General features: G+C 41.9%; 1 protein-coding gene across 5 annotated transcripts in view; it reads right to left on the bottom strand.

The window, feature by feature from the left end:
• The window catches only part of NAA35 (N-alpha-acetyltransferase 35, NatC auxiliary subunit), a 95,105-nt gene extending 85,722 nt beyond the window's left edge, over positions 1 to 9,383 (bottom strand). For 2 of the 5 annotated variants that reach the window (XM_059924502.1, XM_059924506.1), the window contains exons 1-2: positions 9,153 to 9,383; positions 8,307 to 8,435 (exon numbers count right to left, since the gene is read on the bottom strand). In XM_059924502.1, coding sequence (XP_059780485.1) covers positions 8,307 to 8,430 — 124 coding nt within the window. In that variant the 5' untranslated portion in view covers positions 8,431 to 8,435; positions 9,153 to 9,383. The remainder of the gene's footprint in view (positions 1 to 8,306; positions 8,436 to 9,152) is intronic. The other 3 variants (XM_059924503.1, XM_059924504.1, XM_059924505.1) reach the window with 3 other exon arrangements.
• Between the last annotated feature and the right edge of the window lie 1,922 nt (positions 9,384 to 11,305).

The raw sequence follows: 11,305 nt of genomic DNA on the forward strand, positions 1-11,305 counted from the left end.
TTATAATTAAACAGATGAATTAAAGTTTACCCCTGGGTAAAGGTGGCCAACTGAACACATGCAACAACCTTTAACTCCCTCCTGAAATCTCATTTAAACAATTAAAGGAAAAAAATAATTTTTTTTTTTAAAGAAAGCTATGAACCTAAAGGAAGAGGAAAAATAGGTACAGAAATAATACAACAAAATTAGGGAAACTTGGAAACAGAAAGACGTTTCCTAGCAAACCCAAGAAAAATAAAACCAGCAGTGGAGAAAGCCAAAACCAATCCGATTTACCACTTACCTCTGAAAGTGAGGATATAAAGATGGGCTAAAATATAGAGAACTGAGTCATCAGACAGCCCAGAGCCCTGCCCTAATTTACAGAACAAGATAACTACCCCTCCCTCACCCTGGATAATACTGAAGGCTTTCTTTGAAAAGGGCAAACCAAAAAATCTCCAGGGACAGAAGGTTATTTGAAGGGTAGGGTTCAGTACTGGGAAGAGGGGGCATTAAGTGAATATGTGAAAATTCCAGACCTCTTCCCCCACTTAACTGTTAAATCACAGGCAGACAGTCAAATCTTCAACCTCAAGCAGGAGATTAGATAAATTTTCTCTACAGAATATAATCTTTCCAAGAGGAAGGAGCTAAATAACTGACACCAGAGGTTCTCCAACACAAAAGCCAAGTCAGATCACCTGATACTGGCATTCATAGCAGAAGAGTCCTGCTCAAAAATTCGGAGCTTCCAGCTGGCTTTTTGGCAGCCCCCCCATTCGACAGGCAACAAAGGATTCTTAGATATCTGAAGTAATCCCCTAACACGAAAGATAGAAACCAAAGAAAACAAACTAAAAAAGGCAAGCTGGAGGAAAGACACTACATTGGGAAACAAAATTTCAAAAGAACTATTATTATTCTTAGAGAGAAAAAATAGTGCAACCCTGAAACAAGAACACTCTACTTTTATTAAAAAAAGAAACATTCAGAGGGAAAAAATCTTAGAAATTAAAAACATTACAGCAGAAAAGAAAAATTAAATTAAGAGTCTTAGTCCACTCAGGCAGCTATAACCAAAATACCATAAATTGGGTGGCCTATGAATAACAAACTTTTATTTCTCACAGTTCTGGAGGCTAGAAAGTCTGAGATCAAAGCACCACCAGATTCAGTGTCTGGAGAGGGCCCACTTCCTAGACAGCCATCTTTTCACTATAACCTCACATGGCAAAAGGGACTAGGGAGGCTCTGTGGGGTTTCTTTCATAGGAACATCAATTCCAATCATGTGGGCTCCACTATGATGACCTAAGCACCTCCCAAAGGCCCCACCTCTTAATACCATCACATTGGGCATTAGGTTTCAATATATGATTTGGGGGGACACAAACATTCAGTCCGTAGCGTTGAGGAAAAATACAAAGAGATGGAAAATGGGCAAGAAAGCATAACAAAAAAAACAGATAATCAGCCTAGACGTTTCAATATCCAAAAAGTAAACACTCCATAATGTGAATAGAGAAAAAAACAAAGAGGAAATAGAGTAATTCAAGAAAGTTCCCCACAGAATATGTGAAACAGAAAAGACCAAACGGAAGCAAAAACCTATCAGACTTGAATAGCAGATTCCACATATAATAGAAGAAAGACTCAAGATAAATGAACCCATCCATGTTTGTCACTCAGTGGTTACGTGGAGTGCAGTGTTGAGAAGGCGTGTGAAGGATCTACAGTTGTCCCATGAACAACATGGGTTTGAACTGCGTGGGTCCATTTATACACGGATTTTTTTCAATAAATATACAAAAATATATGTGTAGAACATCCTGTGCAAGACTTGTATTGAAGTGGAGAGCCTATCCTTACACAGACATAGGAATTACAGAGGGAAGGAAGAATGAAATGGGGTCATCGGCTTCTTCCCGCAGCTGCGTAAATCAACAGCTTCTTCCCGCAGCTCCGTAAATCTGTTGACAATTGCCAAACTCAGAAAGCCACGTGAAAAGAGAGAGGGTCAGAGTAAGGAAGATCAGAGGATATCTTTGACTGCCATTTCTGTGATTAATGATTAATAGTGGAATTTAAATATCCAACTGAAAAATTAATGTGTGAAATTCTGGATGAAAAACAAGTTTTAAAAAAGAATGCCGTGGGACTTTCCTGGTGGTGCAGTGGTTAAGAATCCGCCTGCCAATGCAAGGCACACAGGTTTGAGCCCTGGTCTGGGAAGATCCCACATGCCGCGGAGCAACTAAGCCCGCACACCACAACTACTGAGCCTGCACTCTCGAGCCCTCAAGCCACAACTACTGAGCCCGTGTCCCACAACTACTGAAACCTGCAAGCCTAGAGCCTGTGCTCCACAACAAGAGAAGCCACCGCAATGAGAAGCCCACGCACCACAATGAAGAGTAGCCCCCATTCGCTCCAACTAGAGAAAGCCCACATGCAGCAACGAAGACGAAACAGCCAAAAATAAATAAATTAATTAATTAAAAAAAAAAAAGGAATGCTATAGTTGTAATGGTAATGATCATGGTGGTGCTCATGTTTGGAAAAACTATACACAGAAGCAAGTTAAATCATTGATATTTTTGGTATATACTTAATTAAGAAAGTGTTTAGTTTTTGTAAAAGTTTGGATTTAAACTAAAAATTCATTTGGATTTAAAATAAAACTATTTTTAAGAAAAAAAAAAAAAAAAAAGAAAATTCCCCAGAACTGAAAGATCAAAGTGAAAGGGCTCCAGAGTCATCAACAAAGCAAACCATTGTGAAAGTTCTGGACATGGGGAACAAAGAGAAGATACTAAAAGGTTACATATGAAAGCTCAGTAATCAGAATGTCATCAGACACTTGAGCAATGCGCTCAAAATTCTCAAACGTACCCAGATGTATTATCAATAAAGCAGGAGGATACAATAAAGACATTTTCAGACACCCAGAGTCTCAAAAAACTGTATCTCCCATGTGTTTTACTCAGGAAGATAATAAAGATGTCTAATCAAAACAAGGGAGAAAAGTAAGAAACCCCAGGTTGATGATGAAGGAAGATCTCAGGATCACACCAGGTACAAAAGGCAAAAGTCCAGATCTGAGCAAAGTAAGAGACTTGAGAAGAAATTTCTTTATGGAGATTAAACACAATAGGATGTCTGATGTGCCTGAATGTCTTAAGAAGATTTAGACAACTGGTGAAGGGTGTAAGGTAGAATTAATGACAAGTACATGGTTTCTGAATAAATATTTTTTGCATAAAACAGAAATGTGTAGGAAGGGAAAAGCAACAACAGTTTTACTCTTTGGCTCAGCTATGAATAATATTTGCATAGCTCTAACTATGTGGGGGGAAGTCCATAGATAATGCCCAAATGGGAGTGGGGGGAATCAAGAAACAGCAATAAAAGCCTGCTATCTAGAATCATGATTACTAAAATAACCAACTAACAGGGGGAAAATAGTGACTTCTGAGGACACCTTTTCTATTGACCAAAGCTCCTAACATAGAGCAGGATAAACAATACAAGATTAGGGGGAAATCTGGTAAGAAGAGCCTTCAAAATGCAACAAAGATCCCATTCCCTTCCTACTGCATGTGCTATTTAATGCTAGTCGTTAGAGGTCTTATGACATCCATGTGTTCCTTTCCTAAAAAAATTCAAGGTCAAAGAGGTTAAATGATAGCTGAACATTCTTAAAAGTAATCTAAATGGAGTGAACTAAGCGGCACTACTGCTATTTTGGGCAGAAAGCTTATTTTTTGTGGGGGCCACACCGTGCATCAGATGATTAGCAGCATCCTCAATGTGCACCCACTAGACACTGGCAGCAAACCCCCACCCCCGAACGTGACAGCCAAACACGTCTCAAGACATTGGCAAATGTCCCTTGAGGGGCAAAATCACCCCTGGTGGCGAACAAGAATGATCCACAATTACCAGTGCTGCTCACCCCATCCATGCCCCACCACTAAAAATATTCCTGATAGTATGGAACAAGGAAAACATAATTTTCATTTCCAAAACCAAAATCACTTAAAAAAAAGTTTTACAGGTTGCCCTGATCTTTCACCAGGACAATTTTTGTCCATCTTTTTCCTCTTAGAATAAAATGGTAACAAACAGCAAATGCATAGAACAATGATTCTCAAACTGGGGTTCATGAATTGAGGGGGTGGAGTGAAAGTCCATTAAAATTTTATCAAGAATCTATACTTCTTCTATAATAATTGTTAAATGCTATGCAATCAGTTCAATGATAACCTTTTTAAAAGATTACAGAAACATATTCCAGACCAAATGGATGATAACATTATAATCAAGTATTGCTACAGTGTCAGGGCCCAAGCTTGTGTTCATAATTATGCTGGTTCCTGGCAATCACCCACAATGACAGCATTTCATGTAATACAGGTTCTCATACTTCTGAAGTACAAGATCCAGATATTCTCTGGTTTGAAGAAACATGGCCTTAGAATATTCATTTATTCTTAAAAACAAATATATTGTTCTGGGTGAGAGAAGACAACAGGAAAGAAGAGAAATAAGAGGCTTAAGCATCCTGGATTTTAAATGAGGGAAGAGAAAACAACAAAAGGAGTTTTCTGAAAGTACTGGGCAAGACCTAAAGGAACTGGATGGCTTATGGGGGTCCTAAACAGTGATACCTGTTATAAAGATTGACTAAGGAAGAATGAACTAAGCCATCAAAGAGAGAAGAAAATAGGATGAGAGGATGGGCCCATATCCTCCTAAATTAGAGTTTAGAAAGAATGAAAGTAATTATAGCTGACCTTGGATTACCTCTGGGCTCTAGACACCTAATGGTGTCAACATCCTAGGAGAGGTTGTTGCCTATGCAGAGCAAGTGTGGAAGAAGGGAATCTAGCAGGCAGAAGCAGCAGCAGCAGTGTATCTTTTATGATCATTTATGTTTCAGTGAAGTGTCTAAGTCGTAACTTTGTAATTCAGAAAGTACCTAAATATAGACAAACAAGTGGAATATAAAGAGCAGAGGCTTTACAGGTAACAAAATGAGATGGACTGAATTGGGCAAGGTTTCCCAGAGAAGGGAAGCTCAGAGGTGTAATTTAGACGAATGATATGTTACATATCAGGTAAAATAACAGTGATGGCACTACACATTCAAAATAATTTGGAAAAGAAAAAAAAAAAAAGCCTCAATGTCAGCTATAGGAAATGTGGCAGGAATGTGTGCCATCTGACCAATAAGAAATAAACGATGAAAGTTAGAATTTGATCCAGAAGATTCTGAAGAGCCTCTAAAAGAATAAGTAGAAATGTGCATGAAAAACGCTGTCAGCAGTATTCAGATTATTTTATAGTACTCCCCTCCCCTGAAATCACCAAAGTCTATCCAAATGCCATCACACTGTTACCAAAGAGAAACCACTGCGACAGTTAAGAAAAAGATGTAATGGTATGTGTATTAAATTTAGTTTTCAGAAAGGTGTTAGAAGTCTAACCTATAATTAAGGCTATGAATCTGATTATTTCAGGAGGGGAAAACAAATTATTAATACCATAGGCTCAAGAATGCTAACAGCCTTCAGTCCAAAAATCATACATAAAGATTAATTCTTTATCAACTTTTTAGTTTCAAGAAGTATACCTCACATTTGAGCCACCTGAGACAGTACAAGGGCTAATTATGGAGGAGTATTTAATAGGATAGTCTGATGCTGGCAACAAAATGATATGCCACCCTCTCTCAATCCACACTGAAGCAGGTATTAAACCATATTTTCTACTCAAGGTTCCTTCCCCAAAGAAGCAGAATTATTCACTGTTCATCAAACATAAAGGTCTCTGGGCTTCCCTGGTGGTACAGTGGTTAAGAATCCGCCTGCCAATGCAGGGGACACGGGTTCGAGCCCTGGTCTGGGAAGATCCCACATGCCGCAGAGCAGCTAAGCCCGTGCGCCACAACCACTGAGCCTGCGCTCTAGAGCCCGCGAGCCACAACTACTGAGCCTGCACTCTAGAGCCCGCGAGCCACAACGACTGAGCCTGCGTGCCACAACTACTGAAGCCCGGGCACCTAGAGCCCGTGCTCCGCGACAAGAGAAGCCACCGCAATGAGAAGCCCGTGCACGGCAACGAAGAGTAGCCCCCACTTGCCGCAACGAGAGAAAGCCCACGTGCAGCAATGAAGATCCAACGCAGCCAAAAATAAATAAATTTATATTAAAGAGAAAAACATAAAGTCTCACTGAACTTTGGCTCTAATGGTTCATCTCAGTTTAGAGTAATTCCCTAACATTCACTTAACAGAAACTTGACCACTCCTTTACGGCCCAACTCAAGCCATATATACTTCATAAAACCTTTATAGGTCACTGAAAATCAATCCGAGATTATAGGTGTGATCCACTTAATAGTTTAAGAACACTGAGCACAAAAACTACACTGTAGGGCTTCCCTGGTGGCGCAGCGGTTGAGAATCTGCCTGCCAATGCAGGGGACACGGGTTCGAGCCCTGGTCTGGGAAGATCCCACATGCCGTGGAGCAACTAGGCCTGTGAGCCACAATTACTGAGTCTGCGCGTCTGGAGCCTGTGCTCCGCAACAAGAGAGGCCGCGATAGTGAGAGGCCCGCGCACCGCGATGAGAAGAGTGGCCCCCGCTTGCCGCAACTAGAGAAAGCCCTCGCACAGAAACGAAGACCCAACACAGCCATAAATAAATAAATTAATTAAAAAACAACAACAACAACAACAAAAAAAACGTTTAAAAAAAAAAAAAAAACTACACTGTAACTTACACTTCTTTCTCCCTTAGAGAGACATATTTGGGCAGTCACCCAACGCTCAGTCTAACGTTCTTTCCACTATCTCACCTAGGCATACTTCAACTGGACATGTATTTCAGAACAGTCGAAGGGTAAGCACATGAGTTATCGCTTTGCTTATACTCAGCTGGCTCCCTTTCCACCTGCAGCTGCTCCAAGTCTTTACTCCTCTCCCTAAGAGCACTATTCTAAACACACGTCACCATCACTAAAAGCCTAACCCTCCGTTCACCAAGAAAATAGAAGCCATCAAGGTGTGAATCCCTCCACCATTCCTCCCCACCCACTTAGAAATATACCTGTATCTTCATCATCTTAACCTTCGTTCCTCCTGTCTCAGTAAGTCCCTATTCTTTTCCTGAGGTTAATTTCTCTACAATGTTCTTGATCCCATCCTCTCTTAAAGTTCAAGCTCTCACTCTATCATTTGTTCCTTTCTCTTACCTTCATTCTCTCCCTAAGGCTCTTTCTTCTCAAACAACAAACATGCTTATTTCTCCAATCATTTATGCCCAAGCATCTACTGAACTTACTATGTACCAGGCACTGTTCTGTGTGCTAGGGTTATCGACAGGATTTCTGCACTCACAGAACTTATATTTCAGTGGGTGAGGCTAACAACAAAAGGTAACTGAAAATGATGGTTTCTCACAGTAGATAAGTGCTATGAAGAAAATAAAGCAGGGTGATTCAACTGAGGCGGAGCTGGATAGAAGAGAATGAGGGGATAAATCTGCTTAGATTGGCTGTTAGACCTCACTGGGACGGTAACATTTTTTTTTTTTTTAATATTTATTTATTTATTTGGCTGCACCGGGTCTTAGTTGTGGCATGCAGGATCTAGTTCTCTCACTAGGGATGGAACCTGGGCCTCCTGCATTGGGAGCACTGAGTCTCAACCACTGGACCACCAGAGAAGTCCCTGGGACAGTAACATTTAAGTGGTCAGGAAGAAGCCGGCTATGTAAAGACCTGGGTGTGTTTAATGAGATAAGGATCTCATGACTAAACATAATGAGTCTAGAGAAGCAGTGGTACAAAAAAAGTCTGAGGCAGACACTAGATCACATAGGCCAAAGGGAAGAAGTTTGAATTTTACTCTACATGCAACAGGAAGCCACTGGAGGATCTTAAGCAGGGAATGACATGATCTGATTATTTTCAAACCTCAAATATACAATAATACTCCCGTCCTTAGGGCAACAGAATTCATATTTCCACAGTTTGAAATTATTGCTATGTGCTCTCTAACCTGTTACTTAAAAGTTAGAAAATTTTAACCCAAGAAACTGCCTGAACATCTGTATTTAATGCTATATCCTATATAAACTGGCTTTAAATGAAAGTTAAAATCAGAAGATAGAGAATGAATAAGTGTGGTTAACAAACTCGATAAACCACACATGTTGATTTTTTAAACTTATTGAGATAGTTTAGAAATTACAATCCACATTTTTATTGCACCCTTTCCCAAATTTTGAACTTCTAATTCAAAAATTCAAACTCACCTCGACAAGCTTCTTCAAAATCTTGGGTTATGTCCACCCAGTTTGTATTGCTTTTTTCCATCTTTTCTGGTATACTGAGCTCCCATCCTGAATCATCATCGTCTACAGAAGCTTTCATAACCATTATTCCTATAAAATTAATATTGGTGTAAAAGAGAGGATGTAGCTTTCGGGGCAAGAGTATTTGCAAACCATGTGCGTTTAAGTATTGGATGAAAGTCTTACTAAACTCTTTAAGCAGAGCTCTTCTGAGTTTGAGGACCGCACTGTAAAAAACTACCTTACTGCAATTAAATCCCACGTCAATTAACACTGCTGCTGCTCATTTAATAAGAGCCCACCATCTACCAGGACTCAAACAGTTTGCCTATTTAGGAAGAAAGAATCACAAACCATCCCACCACTGGCCCAAAAAGAACCAACTCCAGAGCTTCCTACTTTCAACACTGGCCACAAATAACCAAGGCACTCTTCAGGGTCCCCTCTCGAAGCCCAAGACCCCAGCAACTACTCAAGTCAAGGTGGTCCTTCACCTGCCCGGAGCTCGCCGGGCCAACCTCGCCCGGCCCGGCCGGACCCCTACACAGCCTGTCCGGGGGGCATGGCGTGAGGGAGCGCACCGCCGGGCCCCAGCCGCCGGGCCCAGGGCGGGGGCGCACCTGAGGAGGGGATCGCCCCACCCGGGTCAGCCCGGCCCGGCCCCAGCCCCACGGGCACGGAGGCAAGGACAGGGCTGTCGTCGCGCGGGAGAACTGGCACGCCTGGTGCCAGGTCGTCGCCCCGATAACACCGAGTAAGGCCAGGGCCCCGGCGGGCGGCGGGCACGGGGAAGCCCGCAGCTCCTACCTGAAGCGCGGCGGGTGGGCAGGGGCCGCAGGGTGACCTGGCGTCCCCAGGGTCCGCCACCCGCGCGGGGGGCTGCGGCTCTCTGACACGGGAGGGAAGAAGTCTCAATGGCTCCGCACGGCGGTCCCTACCTACTTCTCCCGTGGCCAACCGCGCCGCCACGCACCGTCCAGATCGCGGAAATATCGACGCCGCCGCCGCCGCCAACCCCTCCCCTCTCAGCCCAGCCCGACCGGCCGCGTGCGCGCATGCGTACGCCCTGTGCGCGCGACCCCGCCTCCTCTCCCTCACGCCTTGGGACTTCGCGCTCCCCGGCCACACCCCCTTCCTTGCTACCGACCGCCTTCGGCCGGGGCGGCTATCTTCTCTTCTCGCGGGATTAGAGCCAGTCGCGAGACCGGAAGCTACCTTCTTTCTCCAGCCTGCGGCCTTGTTCTGGGTAGTGGGTGCGTGCCGGTAGGGGGCGGAGCCTGGGGACCCAGAGCCCGCCCCGCTTCGCGCCGCGTGGTTCCCTGGGAAATTCTTAGAAAGGTGTCGGGGAGGCGCGAGGAAGCGGTGGAAGTACGCGCAGGCCTTAGATGTTGGGGCCTTGAATGAAGAGCCTGCCTGACACCGGTTTTATGTTTCCTAGAGAGCCTGGGGATTTCATGCGGAAAAATGGAAACAAAATATAAGCAGAATCAAGCCAGTTATTTTCTTTTACACCCTTTACATGGTTTAGATTTTTCCTGAAATTAATAAAATGATCAGTTTTAAAGTGGGGTTACATAAGTAGACTAGTATGGGTAGGAAACGAAACGCATGCTTATCACTACATAGCCATTAAGATGGCCAGAATTTAAAAGACGGTATCAAATGTTGACAACATGGAGCAGCTGGACCTCTCATATGTTCCTGATGGGAATCCAAAATGGTCCAACCACTTTGGTAAACAGTTTGTCTTTTACTATAAAATTAATCACGCATTTACGTGATCCAACAATTACACTCCTAGGTTTTTACTTTACACACAAAAGCTTTTTTTTTTTTCTTGGTGAAGCCACATTAATTTCCTTTTTAAGTGAATTTGACTTTCAGTGCAGTTCCAATTCATGCTTTTAGAGATACATGATCTCCAAAATGTTAAAGTAATTTCAGTCAGCTGAGCCTTCAATGGCAAAGCTTATAAATTATATTTATTCGTATGGTCAAGATAAGAAAGGAGTTTGGACTTTGATTATAAAATGCAGCATCTTTCTCTGATTCTCTTGGCTAAACTTTTCCTCTTCTTTTTTCCATTCTTTTCTTTGCTGTCTTCCATCTTTCTGGCTCCAATTTCCCTCATTAATCAAAAAATACCTTGTCAACATTAGCTCGTGTTTTAGCAGATGTTTCTACATAGTTAACATTCCACTGATCGGCTCTGGTTTTTGCCTCTTCATAGCTTTATTTTTAATGATCAAAAACTGGAAACAACCATAATGTTCATCATCTGGTCAATGGATAAACAACCTGTGGCATATCCATACAATGATATGTAATTATTCATATAATGAATAGTAATTATCGACAAACAGGGATGACTACTTGACATGCAAAAATGTGAATCTCATAAAACATTATTCTGAGCAAAGGAAATCAGAGTATGAGCAAAAGAGTATGCTTCCATTTTTATGAAATTCTAAAAAAGACAAATCTAATCTATCATGACAAAACAGAACAGTGACTGACAGGAGACGAGGTGGATGTCAAGGAAGGATTAATTGGAATAGGGCTAGGTGACTTGAGGGGATGGAAACGTTCTGTATCTTGATTATGGTGGTGGCTATATGGCCGAATTCATTTGTAAAAGTTCATTGAAGTACACACAACGTGTGCATTTTACTGTGTGTAAATCAAACCTCAGTAAAGTTGATTTTAAAAACAGAAAAATATACATCTTCATGTCTCATATAGAATAATGTTTCCTAAGGGCAGGAGCTTTAACTATTTTGATCAAAGTTGTATCCCTACCATAAAAAGCAGTGGTTGGCCTATAGTAGGTACTCACTAAATACACTGAAGATAAGAATATAGAAAAGAATGACAGTAAAACAGAAATTTATATTGTTTCTCCAAAAGCATTTGATGATCTTTTCAGAGGCCATAAGAAATCTAGAAAAGGATGAACTGAC

Source organism: Balaenoptera ricei, chromosome 6 (assembly GCF_028023285.1).
Source record: "Balaenoptera ricei isolate mBalRic1 chromosome 6, mBalRic1.hap2, whole genome shotgun sequence".
NCBI lineage: Eukaryota > Metazoa > Chordata > Mammalia > Artiodactyla > Balaenopteridae > Balaenoptera > Balaenoptera ricei.